Genomic DNA, 18008 nt, shown 5'->3' with positions numbered 1-18008 from the left:
TCTTATCACTTGTAAACCGATGAAAACAAAACTGACATACATGAACAGATTTATGATTTGAACTTAATGAGGATAATAGACGAGAAAGCCCATTTTTATTCTTTGTTGTATTAATTAATGTGAAATGCGAATTCTTCACATCACTTTTATTAATTAGTAAAAGTAATGAGATATTATGTTTACGTTCCTTATATATCGAAATTCTATATGGATAAAACTTTTTAGTTGTCATACAATAAGCAATCACGCTAACCGATATATCTTTATTTAACATTTCAAATTTTTTAATACCATGTACATTGATAGGAAATTTTATACCATTAATGTTCAAAGTATGCTCAAATTGTTGTAGGTTATTAACAGTTAATCTACACTCACCATAGTGTAAATAAGCTAAAATACACCAAAGAAAACATTTATAATCTGAATTCTCAATATTAATGATAGCTCTTTTTTGTAAAATCTCCTTTGGTGTTTTTATATAACTCGAATTTGAGCCATAAATTAGATTATATCTCATAAAGTTGATGTCAAGATATTCTATTTTTGAAATACACCATCCAGAACCTTCTGAAATATATTTATCTAAAGAGTTATATATTTTATTACAACAAAAAATGTATTGATCGTCTAACTCATCAATATTCTCGTTAATATTAATAATATTTTGTGATGTACTGTGGAAAGTAACACCAGCTTTTACTTGATGTTCTTCATCATCATTTAATGTTAAAAGTTTGATCAGATCGACTTTAATAGCAAGATACCATCTTATACACCCAAAAAACCTTGCAGATTCATTGAGTAAAATATTAAAAATTCTATCTTTTAATTGATTTAAAATTAGACTTACATCTACTTCATTATTTCTAAAGCTTATTCTATATCTAATAATATTGCTATTGATAGCAGTGACCCGCTTAACTTTAAAGTCAATCATTTCAACACTCACCCTTTGAGATTGTTGTGTTAATGAAGACGTGATAACACGCGCGCGCTAGATGTTTGCTGATACTGAATCGCTGTTTCTCGGAGCCGAGTTGATTCTCTCTTGGAGTCGAGTAGTTTCTCTCTTGGAGTCGAGTAGATTCTCTCTCGCTAAGTCGAAACTCTCTTCGATTCTCTCCGACTCGTGCTAACTGCAATGATGAAGACGGGAGGGGAAGTCTTGTTATCGGCTTACTGAATCAGGCGACTGTTTTGTTCGTGTATAAGATATGATTGTTACTGTTTCTCAATGTCTTACTGTAAATATAAATTTGAAAATAGTTGAAATTACTGAAGCTATAGTTGAATAAGAAATAGAGTAAGTATTAATGTATGATGTAAGACTTGTCAATGAATTCAAAGCTATATGATGTTCTAAACAGTTGTTATACTATCAAGTCTAATGAATAAATGAGAAATCGGGCTGCATACGATTGATTCTATTTATATGTTATTGTAAATGGGAAGAGAATAAATTTTTCCCTTTTCCCACATTTCTGGTTAGCTGATGAACAATGTTCTTCCTAGTTCTATCCTTTTCTTTGTATTAGATGCAGAGCGAGGTGAACGCATTCGCGTCAATGATTTCAACTTCACGTTGAAAAGAGACAAGCAATATCGACTTCTTTGTTAGATGCACTGTACTTGAATGCAGTCTAATCATGTATATCATAAAGACAGGAAATTCAGTACATAGGCTTAACTGTACTTACAAGTAGCATTAACATATACAACTTCTAATTTAAGTACAAGGATGTGTTAGCCTTGCTATTTTCATCAAGGTAATGAAATACACCCCTTCCAATTCAGAATTACGGAAGACGATATCCCACCATTAGATTTCAGAGTGTAGAAGGAGAAAATTTTTAGTATAAAAGCACTCAAAGTTTTGATTTGAATCATAGTATTCATCTGATGAAAATGTCATCTACTAGCACTACTGATTCGACCAAGAACGTTGCTATGGATCAGCCAATGGTAAGTTTAATCAATAACTACTGAAACTATTTACATAAACTAACTTAATAATATAACTCTTTCTCAACTTAAATTAGTAGTAAATATCTAATGCTATAACAAATTACAAAATTTATTTCATATTTCAAATATATACACAAAAACTTGTTTCAGATTTAAATGTGTTAAAGTTCAAATTAGAAATTGAAAATATGAAGGAAGTTTGTATTGAAATATTGATTGATAAATTTCATGATTCATCAAATAAAGTTAAATATGATATGAGATATATTAACTTCTAAACAGAATGAAGTTCATCAGGCAAGCTAGTTACCAATCATTTAGTACATGATCTACTATAAATTATCTTTAATTAATTTCAGGTAACATACTCGAGTGTAGCAGCTACACCGAAGATGGCGTCTTCGCCAGCTCCTTCGACAATACCGCAGATACCGTGGGGATTCCCGTATAATATATGGAGCAATCCTCATCTTTTCAATCAAGCATTTCCCGGATTAGGAATGATGCAAACCATTCCCGGTCCGGTTGCACCTTCACCACCAGGATTTCAACCGATTGCATCTTCTCCTATCACCGAACCGTCTACTATCTCAAAAGCGTCTACTTCCACGCCTGCTGACGAGACAACTTCTTCTCCTCTCATCTCCGAGCCGTCCACGTCTACTATCTCAAAAGCGTCTACTTCCACGCCTGCTGACGAGACAACTTCTTCTCCTCTCATCTCCGAGCCGTCCACGTCTACTATCTCAAAAGCGTCTACTTCCACGCCTGCTGACGAGACAACTTCTTCTCCTCTCATCTCCGAACCGTCCACGTCTATCATCTCGAAAGCGACTACTTCTTCAGCTACCATCGCAAAACCGACTACACATGATCCTATTGTTGACGAGGAGACCGCTGTCACGAGGGTGAGTAAATCTTCATCCTCATCAAGTTCGGATGAGCTTGATGAGGATGAAGCAACTTTTTCTGTTAAAAATGTCATCTACTAGCACTACTGATTCGACCAAGAACGTTGCTATGGATCAGCCAATGGTAAGTTTAATCAATAACTACTGAAACTATTTACATAAACTAACTTAATAATATAACTCTTTCTCAACTTAAATTAGTAGTAAATATCTAATGCTATAACAAATTACAAAATTTATTTCATATTTCAAATATATACACAAAAACTTGTTTCAGATTTAAATGTGTTAAAGTTCAAATTAGAAATTGAAAATATGAAGGAAGTTTGTATTGAAATATTGATTGATAAATTTCATGATTCATCAAATAAAGTTAAATATGATATGAGATATATTAACTTCTAAACAGAATGAAGTTCATCAGGCAAGCTAGTTACCAATCATTTAGTACATGATCTACTATAAATTATCTTTAATTAATTTCAGGTAACATACTCGAGTGTAGCAGCTACACCGAAGATGACGTCTTCGCCAGCTCCTTCGACAATACCGCAGATACCGTGGGGATTCCCGTATAATATATGGAGCAATCCTCATCTTTTCAATCAAGCATTTCCCGGATTAGGAATGATGCAAACCATTCCCGGTCCGGTTGCACCTTCACCACCAGGATTTCAACCGATTGCATCTTCTCCTATCACCGAACCGTCTACTATCTCAAAAGCGTCTACTTCCACGCCTGCTGACGAGACAACTTCTTCTCCTCTCATCTCCGAGCCGTCCACGTCTACTATCTCAAAAGCGTCTACTTCCACGCCTGCTGACGAGACAACTTCTTCTCCTCTCATCTCCGAACCGTCCACGTCTACTATCTCAAAAGCGTCTACTTCCACGCCTGCTGACGAGACAACTTCTTCTCCTCTCATCTCCGAGCCGTCCACGTCTATCATCTCGAAAGCGACTACTTCTTCAGCTACCATCGCAAAACCGACTACACATGGTCCTATTGTTGACGAGGAGACCGCTGTCACGAGGGTGAGTAAATCTTCATCCTCATCAAGTTCGGATGAGCTTGATGAGGATGAAGCAACTTTTTCTGTTAAAAAATTTAATTGTGCACAAACATATGTAGCAAAACGTTGTATATCTGCACAAACATTAAGTACCGTATTTGAATACCCTATTATAAAAGCTAGATTTGTGAAGACTCAGTGGGGGGATAGCTATATTCTTCATTTATTGAATCAAAAAAATAAAGAAATTAGTATTTTCCTCCCAAGGAGATATTCGTGCTGGCTAAATAAAAAAAACTTAGATTCATTTAACAGATCAAAATTAAAACTAAAAGCAAAACATCGACTAGTAAACAGAGTGATAAAAGGGAAGGAGTTATCGGTAACGGTTACTGACCTCACACTAATAGACTGTACTGTCTAACTCTTGAAAGGATATGATAACAAAATTTAAACTAAAAGCTTAGATTCATTTAACAGATCAAAATTTAAACTAAAAGCAAAACTTTATCTTTTCTGTGACAGATCAAAATTAAAACTAAAAGCAAAACATCATCTTTTCTGTGAATAAATTTAATTGTGCATAAACATATGTAGCAAAACGTTGTATATCTGCACAAACATTAAGTACCGTATTTGAATACCCTATTATAAAAGCTAGATTTGTGAAGACTCAGTGGGGGGATAGCTATATTCTACATTATTGAATCAAAAAAATAAAGAAATAAGTATTTTCCTCCCAAGGAGATATTCGTGCTGGCTAAATAAAAAAACTTAGATTCATTTAACAGATCAAAATTAAACTAAAAGCTTAGATTCATTTAACAGATCAAAATTAAAACTAAAAGCAAAACATCGACTAGTAAACAGAGTGATAAAAGGGAAGGAGATATCGGTAATGGTTACCAATCTTAATAGACTATTCCTAAAGTCTAGAAAGGATATATTAAACATTAGACTCTTAACAATTTGAGTACAGTTGAATTATTAACAGAAAAAAGATAGTTACATCTACATAAACAATTGTATCAAAATTTCTCGATTTAACTTAACCTCTGTGTTGATATGTCACATCTGTTTCATACATAAGATATAATCAATATTTGTATCAAAATTTCTCAATTTGAAATAAAGCGAGTTTAAACATTAGACTCTTAACAATTTGAGTACAGTTAAATTTATTCACAGAAAAGATAGTCACAACTATATAATCAAATGTATCAAAATTTCTTGATTTGGCTTAATGTCTGTGTTGATATGTCACATTATTTTGTTTTCATATGTTTGAGTACAGTTGAATTTATTAACAGAAAAAAGATAGTTACATCTACATAAACAATTGTATCAAAATTTCTCGATTTAACTTAACCTCTGTGTTGATATGTCACATCTGTTTCATACATAAGATATAATCAATATTTGTATCAAAATTTCTCAATTTGAAATAAAGCGAGTTTAAATTTAATTTGTAGATTATTCACTCACCTTTCAATTAATGATAGAGTTGATTACTGCTACAGTCCTGCTAGTGATGATGATGATGATGATGATGTTAACACTTTAAAGTAGTTGCTTCCTTCTTGAAGAATCACTAAGGAGTGAAGATTTTCCTGATCTGAACTTATATTTATACTTTTTCGTATTGAACAGTAAAAGCAAAAAGTCTGCTAACAACGTTTCACATACATGTTTGAACATGTATAAGAAGATGATGACTGGTTAAGCAACAATGCGTATACTGAATAATGAATCAACACTTCACTTGCATGTTCAAACATGTGTGTGAGATCAATAGTTAGTTCTTACTCTGCTATTTAGTAAAGACTGTATATTTGAATTTATCAAACTTACATTTACCAGTCTTAGTTAGAGCTTTGAGTAGTTCAGACACAAAATGTTATTACAAAATGAATCTGATGAGTGTGAAAATAATAGCATGTCTAAAACCAAAATTTCATATTCAATCAATTTATTAAAAATAATTTGTATTTTCACTGTAATGTTATATTGGTTTGCAATAATTATTCTATTATATGCAAATTATAATAAAGTCTGTAGGTGTGACTTGGCTTCATCAAATTTTACAAATATACTTCAGTTCAATATATCGCTTCAAACAAATAATAGCAATAGAATGCAAGATAGCGACAATATTGAATCAGATGAATTTTCTAAACACTTGCTAGATATGGAAAAAACAAAGACTAGTACTTTATTTTATTTAAAATCTTGTATTATTTCAGCGATAGGTATCAAGAAAATATCTAAATCATTTGAAAATGAGCTTAATGACTGGTATTCTTCATTGATTGATCCCTATCGAAATATATGTAACTTTTATAATAATTATAATGTAATCAACAATTGTGTAAACCCACAATTTGATGTTATTGATGTTAATATTGATCTACTTTTAAACAAAACGAAACAGTTTTGTATTACAGATTGAAAGATGACTAGCAGATGTTATGAATGTCATTCTTTCAAGTTAGGTAGTTGAATGTAAGTTTCTAGTTTTGATTAGTGTAACAGTGACTGTCTAAGTGATAGTATGGTTAAAGTTGGATGTAAAGGAAAGGTTAGTTCGCATAGTCATATCAAGTCTAAAAAATTCAAAAAAAGTGGTATTATTGGTAGTGGATTATTATCTAAACTCGGTAGTATTGCATCTAGCGTAATTAATAAAGGGATCGATATTTTACCAGTTGAAATTCATCCATTTTCATACCAGTATTGTGGCCCTGGCACCAAGTTGGAAAAGCGATTAGCAAGAGGTGACCCGGGAATAAATTCATTGGACAGAGCGTGTAAGATACATGACATAGCCTACAGTCAGTTCAGCGATAACGAAACACGTTCGAAAGCTGATGGTATATTAGCTGATAAAGCTTGGGAAATTTTTAAAGATTCAAGTACACCACTTCCTGAGAAAGCATTGAGTTATTTGGTAAATCTTGCAATGAAGACTAAGAAAGCTATTGGTTCTGGTATTCATCGTATAGGTAGGAGAGGTAGAAAAAGAAAAAGTGAAAGGTATTCAGTGAGAAAACCATCCACCATGAAAAGTGATTTAATTCGTAAAGAGACTATTAAGCAACTCAAAACACATGTAAAAGGAAGAGGATATTATTTAAAGCCATATCCGCAGTATTATGGAGGAGGTAGGTTATTGAACACAGCAAGAACACATATTCCATTCGGTGCAATCGGACTAGTAGGAAAGAAAAAGAAAAGGAGAAAAGTTAAAAGGAAACGTATTAGAAAAACACGAAAATGAATTATTTAAAGTTAGATAAAGCATTATCAAACTTTGATTTGCTAATTTTAGCTAAACTATTAAAAATACCATTACGCGGTGTTTATATGTTGAACAAGCTACCGGATAGAGTACTTACTAATGAAATGATAATAGTAAATTTGGATAGAGATAGTGGAGTTGGATCACATTGGGTAGCCTATCATAAAATAGCTGATAATGTTTACTATTTTGATCCTATAGGGAATTTACAGCCTCCGAAAATGTTAGTAGATTACTGGTGTAAACAAAAGAATATTAATATCTATTATAATATCGATCAGGTACAATCACATACTTCGAATATATGCGGACATCTATGTCTCTTGTTTCTTTGTAATCAGTTATAAGTGTTGAATGCTGAGAGAAGGATCTATAAAATGGTTGTTATAACATTATCATCAGATACGAGTGAGCTTTATGAAACTTTACCAGAAGTACTAGAACTTTCAAGCGAAACTGAATGGGAGATAGGCTTAATAAATTTGTGGACTTTCAACTCAATACCTAATGTAGAGAAAGGAAAGAATTCTAGTTTCAAATTCGGTGATAATCTAGTGAAACTGGAAACAGGATCATATGAGATTGATACGATTATAGAAGCATTAAAAGAAAAATTAAACATAAGCGATGAATCTAATGATTTAAAAATTATAGGTAATAACAATACATTAAAAACAGAAATATATTCGAGTAAAGCAATTGATTTAAGCCAGCAAGATTCTATTGCACCGATATTAGGTTTTGATAGAGAAATTTTAGTGCCGAATGTTTGGCATTACTCGAAAAATCAAGTATCAATATCAAATATTTCCTCAATTATAGTTTCATGTAATCTAGTGTGTAGTACATATGCTAACGGGAAAGAAACACATAGTTTATATGAATTCCTACCAAAGGTGCCACCAGGTTATCTGATCAATGAAACACCGAATCCGATAATTTATGTAAGCTTATGTACACATAAATTTCAAACCATTAGCGTAAAGATCACTGACCAGAACGGTAGTTTATTAGATTTTAGAGGTGATAGAATAACAGTGAGATTACATATACGTAAAAAACAGTATTAACATGGGCTTTATTGTTTACAATTCGCAAGCATATTCTAAATATAGACCTGTAAATCAGACTGGATTGAAAAGACAAAATATGAAACCGATTAAATGGAATGTACCTAAAAAGAGGAAAAAGTTAATGTATAGGTACAATGGTGGAGACTTGATTAGTAAGAGTTCATACTCTGTGCCGTTAACATCGAAAAACGCACGCATTTTAGAGAGATTAGGATTTCGTGTTAATTATAATTTTGTCAATGGCAGCAATAAGTGAGATACTAGATGTAGAAAGTGATGTACACTACTATAATGATATTATAAATTTTGAGTATCATACACATGGACCGTATGCAAATCAAAAACTTGAACGCTCAGATGAGGTGAGAATTCCTATAAATTCTATGGATCACTACTGTCTTCCATGTCGTTCGTTTCTGTTAATTGAAGGTCAAGTTGATTGTAGAAGGGATGTGAAAGATGATAAGTCAGATGTAGTGACTGAGACGACAGCAACATATAAATTAATAAGTAATGCAATGAGTTATTTGTTTGATGAAATCAGATATGAGCTTGCAGGTACATCTATAGCTAAATCAAGATTGGTTGGTATAACTTCAACAATAAAAGCATTATTGTTGAAAAATTCATTTGATAAGAATATTTTCCATTTAGCAGGATTTGATCATGATGGGTATACATTAACTGATAATAAATTCAGCTTTTGTATACCACTAAAACTAATTCTTCCATTTTTTGAAGATTTCAAACATGTAATATTGAATTTGAAACAAGAACTTGTACTACTTAGATCATCGTCAGATATAAATTGTATTGAATCAGCAAATGGAAAGAAAGTTTCAATAACTTTGACTAAGCTAGTATGGAAGATGCCATATATTGAACTAGAAAATCATAGAAGACTAAAATTTTTGAAAATACTTGATGCAGATAGACCATTAAAATTAGCTTTCAGGAAATGGGAAATTCATGAATATCCAGTTCTCCCATTATCAAAAGAACACAGCTGGACGATACGAACCACTTCTATAGCTGACATTCCAAAATATGTGATTTTAGCATTTCAAACAAATAGGAAATTAATAATGAAAGCTAATATGGCGAAATTTGATTTTTGTCAACTTCATAATGTTAAACTTTATTTGAACTCTCAGTATTATCCCTATGATCATTTTTTGGGTAGTAAAGAGTTAATGTATAAAACATTTCTAGATTTTGCAGTATCGTACTATAATTTACCGGTAAATGCTGAATATGGAAATGCAGTTGATTTTAATACGTTTAAGAGTGAAACACCAATTTTTGTAATAGATTGTTCACATCAATCAGATCACTTGAAGGTATCGACTGATGTTAGAGTAGAAATTGAATTTGAAAAGGCTGTACCAAATTTGACAACAGCATATTGTATTCTTGTAAGTGATACATTAATAGAATATAAACCGCTAACATCACTTGTAAGAGAAGTGCAATAGGTTTCTAATAGTATGTATAGGTTTGTCAACTTCGCAACAGAGTGCGCGTAAATCAGTAAATAAGTTCAAGTTTGAAGGTTAGTAAGTAGTTGCTCGCGAGACGTGGTGATACACACACCATTGATTCATCGTCAACAGCATTATTCTTGAGGCTACTGCAGAAGATGGAAGAACTAGTTAAGATCAAGGAGGAAGAAGAGGGTGATATTTATGATAGACTTTCAGCTTACTATACCGGTACTAATAGTTCATTTAATGAGATGCATCATTCTAAACCAGTTTCTAAACAAGAACGACAAACATATTCTCGTGCTGTTCAGTGTAATTTAGATAGTGAAGACACTTCGCAAACAGAGACGGAAAGCGAATTGATTGAAGAAGATGAGGTGCTTAATAATGAAGCTGAAAAGGAGAATGCAGTATTGAAAGAAACAGGTGAGTCAGATATTTCAACTTTCTGTGTGGTCGAATTTCATGGATTTAAAAATTATTCGGATAATTCATTTATTCTAAAAGAATTTGCGCTTATTGATACACGTCAAACATATGTTTTATATCATTTCAAACCACCATTTCCTAAAACAGAACTTCCGTGGAAATCATATCGTGATGTATCTTGGCTGGAATTTTATCATCATAAGATAAAATGGGAGATGGGAGATACTGAATACTCAGATAATATTATCAAAAGTTGTCTACAAAACTATCAAAAAGTTTATACTAAGGGTAGAGAGAAGATGGAATTTTTAAAGAAATTTCATGCTAATGTTGAAATGATACCAGATAATTTTGAAAGACCGGATTATAAAAAATTTGAAAGTAGTTGGTGTAATGAGATTTGTAAAATACATAGATCGGTTGGTAATGGGCGTTGTGCGCTGTTCAGCGCAAATCATTATCTTTCAGAATTGCTAATAAAGTCAGAAGTAATGTGTAAACAACATGTAGATTATATGTGTGAGAGCGAGAGGATGAGATCTATGAAAAGTTGTCCTTTTTATAATAGTGAGAAAAAAAGAAAGTATGCAAGACAGGGTTTTTTCTACAATGGTAGTAAAGTAATTTGTGTTTATTGTGGATATGAACTGTTTATGCATAGAGCTAGAATATGTAATCTTAATAGCGGTATAAATTCAGTAAATTTTTCAGTCTTGGTTCCGCTGGTATAAATAGAGCTGAAAATGATAGGATGATTCAGTGTGCTATTGAACATCGGTCAGGATGAATCCGGCAAATTGGTTAGCAGCTGAAGATAATTTAGAAAGTAAACTTCGCGAACATTTAGATTGGTTTGATGTATGTGAAAATTCAATCAGTAAAGCTAAAAAAGAAAATCGAGATACAACGTTATTAGTGGAATTACTATCAGTTTTTTTATCAACAGTAAATATTAATGACATTAACGAGTATTTATGTTATTATAGACCGTTTAAATTAAATGTGAATAAACTATTAAAATTAGAAAATGCAGTATTAAATAATATTACGTCATCTATAAACAATGATGAAGTTCATTGACTGTTCATGAACATGTTTGTGCAGGTCTTCGTAGTGTACGTAGTGGGGGAAGAGTATTGTGGGAATGAAGTCAGAACTTGAAATTGTTATTCATTCTAGATTCAACATTGTACGTGTGTGAACGTGTTTTCAATCATGCAGGACAATCTATCTTTTGATTTGACAAAATTCAACCAAACATCATACGAGGATATTCCAATTGTTCAAATATATGATTTGAAACCTGATTTCAAATATCCGATACAAAAAGCGAGATTAGCACGAACAAAGTGTGGAGTTAGAATTGTAATGAGACTATATGAAATTAACAAGAAGAGCGGCGCGTATTCGTTTTATGATGTTTATCTACCTGAGAAGTATTTATCAACATTGAATGCAGCAACTTTGGATGATTTTAACAGTAGAAAGTATGTAATGAAATGTGAACATAGAGAGGATAAACCATCTTTAATTCACTTGGAAATGCAATAGTAAGAACTCAAAACTAACTTAAACTGGATTGATTTATTTTACTTTGAATTGATCAAACTCAGTGATGTAGGTCTGTCTCATAGTTAAATGTTAACAATTGATATTTCTATATTAGTCTAGATATTTAGTAAATATTTAGTCTACTATAGATAATCTATCAATATTTAGCTAGAGATGGAGATGAAGCACTTTAAAACTTCAACGCCTGCGCTTTTTACTGCATGGATAAAGTGAATATTCGAATTTAATTATATACTATCAAATTATATTCATATTCATTTTTATCCTACAGTCAGGTGGAAAGAAAAGCATATATAAAAGAAAGTAAGCTGTATTTTACTCAGTCTTTGCTGAGTTCAGCCAGTGTTAACTACAAAAGGTGTTAGTGCATACATAACCTATAAATTATGAGTCAATGCTTTAGTTATTCAAAGTTCAAAAAGCTATCAAGGCTTCAAATGGGTTTTAAAGAATATGCTCGTTAGAAAATGTTAATATAAAGTAGATGGGTGGCATGCCAATTGACAGAATCCCAAACAACCGAAATGCTATATTTTCCCAAACGGCCGAAACTAATTTTTTCCCAATTGGCAGAATTAATGAAATATTGAAACTGGAACTTTCTCATTCAGCCCAATCCCAAATGACAGAAAACTTTTAAGAATTTTCCCAATTGATAGAAAACGTGGTTTGTCCCATAGAGCTGAAAGTGTTGAGAGTCCCAAACGACCGAAAGTGGTAAGAGTCCCAAACGACCGAAAGTGATCAGTTTCCCGAAAGACCAGAAACTCCTCTAGTTTGTCGCAAACGGTAGAAAGTACAGTAAAAGTGCCACTTCTCTACTCTTCTTCTTATACTCTCTTATCCTCTCTTCCCTTATTTTTTTCTTCTCTTCTCTTCTCTTCCCTTTATTCTTTTTCTCCTATTCTTTTCTCTTCTTCTCTGATTTTGCTTCTACTTCTCCAAATTCCTGTAGAAATGAAAGAAAATTCAATGGGTAGGAACTTTCGTTCCTCTTCTTGAAATCTATTGGACTAGTAGTTCTGTGAACAGTAGACCTCGTGCAGTTATCAACCACAGTCTCCTCTGATACTCTCCATCAGAGTAAATTCGGTCCTGTCCTATCATTACGGTGAGATATCTTCTCTATATCTATAAAAGGCTAAGCCCTGACAGACTAAAATCACACCACAGCCCAAACTACTGAGCCTACAAACTTGAAATTTTGCACAATTGTTTATGATAGCCTTAAAACATCCACTAAGAAAGGATTTTCAGAAATTTACCCCCCTGAGGGAGCTGGGGCCCCCAAAAAATTTTGTACTTTTTAACCGCTCATTGCACAGCAAAGTCATGAGGAACTTTTTTGTTCAGCTACAAAAAAAAATTAGATCTATGCAGAAAAATTCCTACCAGGAGCAGAGAGGGGTCCAGGAGAGGGCATTTTTTGAAAATATTCATGTAAAATCACACTACAACTCAAACTAATTGGCCTACAGACTTAAAACTTTGCACAAATATCCTTCAAACATGCTAGACGTGCACTAAGAACGGAATTTGAGATATTTTGCCTCTAAGGGTTTCAAAGGATGAAAAAGGATCCTATTTAGTAAGGTTATGAACATGGTAAGGTGAATGTCATATGGAACTGAGATAATTGACACATGATATTTTAACATATGTTGTAATCTTTGGAAAGCTTAAAATAATTTTATCAATCAGCTGATCGAATTTAATTTTCTTTGGATCGAAAGCGTGAGCTTGCCACTTGTTTGTTCCATTGTTACATTCCGATTAGAACAGAGCACAGAGATTTTCTTTGGTTAGGAGTTTGTTGATAATTCTTTTTTCAAATTCAAATATTATTGCCAACAAAAATCACATTGAAAAATTTCTTAATAGACAACAAGATTACAAAATCGAGTTGTCAAACATAAACCTACATTTATTTTTTAGCATGGCCAGAAAAAGACAAACTTGAGTACAGTACTAGCCATGAGTTCATTCAATATAACTTATATTCTTGTGTTAATATTTTGTGAACAAAAAGTATGAGTTGATGAGAGATGTGAGTAATTTCTTATATTTGATCTAAATGGTTATTCATAATTGTAGTAGTCGGGGTCACTTCAATCAAAGTTTTTTATTTTGTAGCTAATAAATTTCATACGTATTGATTGTCCATAATGTATTCAGTGTCCATAATGGAAGTGATTGAACTACTCAAAATTAATGGCGTACTGGTCCTTCATAGAATTTATAGTATTCCTGGTGATTGAGCCTGTCTTTTTTCAGTGTTGACTATTAATAATAAAGCTTTATTTACAACTAGCTTACCTGGCGAACTTTGTACCGCCAAAAAGTAAATGAATCTCATGTCACACTTTACTTTATTTGGTAAATCATGAAATGTATCTGGCAATCAATATTTTCATTTACATCTGAATACGGACTTCCTATGTGCTTTGTCATGCAGCATTCATTATTCCCAAAACATATTCTTCTCAATCAATTGGTAGTAATATCTAACAGTAAAGTGTTGAATTAAAAAAAAAGATAGGATAAATAAGTGTTTCAAAGATGAATTCAATGTTTTCATAGTTGTTGATTATCAATAGATGGTCCAGGAAATATGCGATGTAGGCCTACAATGAATCACACATAATTACATATTCTTCCCATCTTCCATTTTAGGATGAATATGAGCTAAGCTAAAAAAAATTATTCTGCCATTAATGAATGCAATATGAACAGCTCTCTTCCATGAGGTGAATAATTTTTCCCCAACATTTTCCGGTTACTCATTGATAGGAGAGTGATAATTATTTGTATAGGTCTTCTAAGGAACCATTATCTACAGCTGGTATCAATCAACTCCAAACTACCGTTGTAATACCAGTAGCCTATACAATTTATCATAGGGTGACGTGTTTATTACAGCTGGTAACTTTAGATGCTAAATCATAGGCCTATTATTCCAATATGATCTTGAATCATGATCATCTTTCCGTTCTTCGGTAGCCGCTAGGCCGATAATTTCGAAAACATAGGTCTGTGAAATGGATTAATAAATAATCATTATTAGCCACCCTATGAAAATTTCTGGTCAGAAACCATCCCCAATATTCACACAACATATTCCCAAAGTGTCATGCCGTTATGTCAAGTATTTTTCAAGTCATAGGGAACAAACACACAAATACATTCATTTTTATATAATTTATACAGGGTGATTCATAATTATGGTAAAATATTTCAATACGTGATAGTAGAGGTAAAAATAAGAAAAAAAGGTTATATAAACATATATCCATAAACGCTTCATTAGCGAGCTATACAGAGTGAAAGATTTCGCCCGGAATTCAGTTCCTCTGGTGAAATACACCGATGCTGAATTGTTTGGGGACGAGTTTTTGAAAAACTCATGCTGGATTCATATGGAAAAATATCTGAAAAATTGAATAAAACTAGTCTGGAAGCTGTAGTGTGAGTAGTTTTTGAGATAAAAGTTGAAATATGCAAAAAATCTAAGTAGGAAAACACAGACTTCTACGTTTGATGCCCAATAACTTTCTTTAATGACCAGTAAACAAATAATTTTTTGCAATAAAAATTGTAGAGAATTTAATTCTGAAAAGAATTATGTAAGCTGTGTAAACTAAATTCAAATAAGAGTTGAATAAAATGTATTCTTATGTAATACATTACACCACAAAAATTTGCTGTTTTATGAGAAGAGAACTAATACTCATAGGTTGTAGCTGATTGCAAATAAAACATGGATTTTAATAACAGCTGTTCCAAAACAGCTGATTTATTATGTTTTAAATAAGAGAATATTCAAAAGAAATTATCAGCTGAAAATTATTTTCAGAAATATTTTAGCTCACTGTTGAACAAAAAAAAACTGTAAGTTAGGCCTACTTTAACCGCGCTGTGTTTTTTGTTTAATCTATTAATCAGTTATTTGTAACCATTTCACTTTGCTTTTGTGTTAAGTGTTAACTTTTTAAAAAATGGCAGGTAATCTTAGACATTATTCATACTCCGAATTAGCTGACATGCATTTAATTTATGGAATGGGACACTACCTACTGTAATAGTACTGAAGCAAGACGTTTGTATCAAGAGAACTTTCCTAACCTATAGTATGTCTAAGTTCAAGCTATTTTGTCACTATTCATCAACGTCTGTCTGAAACAGATTCTTTGATATCCAAAGAGCACATTTATGCAGGCAGACCCCGATCTACTATGACTGTTGAGTTAGAAGAACAAGTTCTTAATGAAATGTATGAACATCCAGAGAAGAGCACGAGAGAATTGTCAGTGCAGTTTAATGTCAATCAATCTAATATTTGGAGGATACTAAAAGAGCAACAATTACATCCATACCACCTCCATAAAGTTCATACTCTATTGCCACGAGACTGTATTCCTCGTGCTGGTATTTGCCGATGGTTTTTAGAAAAACTTGTTAACACAAACTTTTTAACAACCGTTTTATTTACTGACGAAACATACATTACAAGAACAGCTATCGTTAACGTCCACAACCAACATATTTGGGCAGCTGAGAATCCTCATGCCATCAATCCTGATCTTCCACAACATCAGTTTTCAGTAAACATTTGGGCAAAAATCATAAGAGATCATCTACTTCTGTTCGAGCTTCCTCCCAGGCTTAATGGCATAATCTACTGGTCTTTTGGTATAAGTTTAATGTCATTTAGATATGCTACTTTCATATAAAAAACTTTTCATGAAAAACCGAATATTTTATTTGCAATCAGCTACAACTTATGAGTTATTAGTTCTCTCCTCATAAAACAGCAAATTTTTGTGGTGTAATGTATTACATAAGAATACATTTTATTCAACTTTTATTTGAATTTAGTTTACACAGCTTACATAATTCTTTTCAGAATCAAATTCTCTACAATTTTCATTGCGAAAAATTATTTGTTTACTGGTCATTAAAGAAAGTTATTGGGCATCAAACGTAGAAGTCTGTGTTTTTCTACTTAGATTTTTTGCATATTTCAAATTTTATCTCAAAAACTACTCACACTACAGCTTCCAGACTAAATTTATTCAATTTTTCAGATATTTTTCCATATGAATCCAGCATAAGTTTTTTAAAAACTAGTCCCCAAACAATTCAGCGTCGGTGTATTTCACCAGAGGAACTGAATTCCGGGCGAAATCTTTCACTCTGTATAGCTCGCTAATGAAGCGTTTATGGATATATGTTTATATAAACTTTTTTTCTTATTTTTACCTCTACTATCACGTATTAAAATATTCTACCATAATTATGAATCACCCTGTATATATATATATATATATTATATATATATATATTATATATATATATATATATATAGAAGATAGAAGATTTCATTCGGCTCAAACAAAAGCCTCTCTAAATGGAGGTAGAATGATAAGGTTGAAAACTTTCATTCTGTTGTTTTAATATTTTGTTTTCAAATCACTTTCAAAAAGTTCATGTAGTACCTACTATTGTGTTTGAGACACTTCTGGCGCTATCATAGTTTCACAACTATTCTGTTCCACACTCCTATCTCTTGCAGTTGTTAACCATATCTATAATAAAATAAAGAGTTGGCTTATACACGTACGGGATAGGAAAATTATGTTTGACGCATCATAACGTCTGAACTATAGGAATAATTAATTTGAAATTTTGCATATAGGCTAGATTCTTAATTAACCAAGGATGGTTATAGGCCTATTTTCAATTCTTCAAGATTTCATTACGTCAAGTTTTCAGATTATCAAGTTTGAAAATAGATCCTTGCGAAGCACGGGTTCCTGCTAGTCAGTGTATAAACGACTAATGGCTGTTTGGGTTGTTGTATCAACAATGCCAATAATTTGATCTAAACAGCTATGCTTCTATCATCAAAAGCTTACTGAGTTGAAAGCAGAGAAAAGTCGGGAGAAAATAATACTATGCTACTTCAAGTTATCAATTGCATGCCTCACTACATGCAACCCACAGTCCACACAACTGCTGTTTTTCCACCAAGTTACATTGAGATATTGAATTGCAAGCGTCATTGCATACAATTATAATCCACTCGACATCTGATTTATGATGATGACTATAATTCTATAGTCTGATTTTTACTATAATATTGGCGTATGAAGGAGGCTTCTTCTCCTTTTATATTATCCTCGAAATGCAAAATTTCCAAAAACCTTGTATATACGTCGACGCGCAATTTAAAAAAGAACACACCTGTCAAATTTCATGAA

General features: G+C 32.4%; 1 protein-coding gene across 1 annotated transcript; it reads left to right on the top strand.

The window, feature by feature from the left end:
- Nucleotides 1-631: 631 nt before the first annotated feature.
- On the top strand, nucleotides 632-2960 carry LOC120354607 (endochitinase A-like). Its single transcript, XM_039441966.1, has 2 exons — nucleotides 632-1965; nucleotides 2328-2960. The coding sequence occupies exons 1-2, from the start codon at nucleotides 1903-1905 to the stop codon at nucleotides 2958-2960; spliced, it is 696 nt and encodes a 231-aa protein (XP_039297900.1). The 5' UTR covers nucleotides 632-1902.
- Nucleotides 2961-18008: the final 15048 nt, after the last annotated feature.

The sequence above is a fragment of the Nilaparvata lugens genome, chromosome X (assembly GCF_014356525.2).
Source record: "Nilaparvata lugens isolate BPH chromosome X, ASM1435652v1, whole genome shotgun sequence".
Classification (NCBI taxonomy): domain Eukaryota; kingdom Metazoa; phylum Arthropoda; class Insecta; order Hemiptera; family Delphacidae; genus Nilaparvata; species Nilaparvata lugens.
This window is presented reverse-complemented; position numbering and strand designations above follow the sequence as displayed.

What these genes read in the sequence shown, in the direction of transcription:
- LOC120354607 (XM_039441966.1), top strand. Translation starts at nt 1,903, where the DNA reads ATGAAAATGTCATCTACTAGCACTACTGATTCGACCAAGAACGTTGCT. An exon ending in TTGCTATGGATCAGCCAATG is followed by an intron (nt 1,966 to 2,327) that starts GTAAGTTTAATC and finishes AATTAATTTCAG; the next exon opens with GTAACATACTCGAGTGTAGC.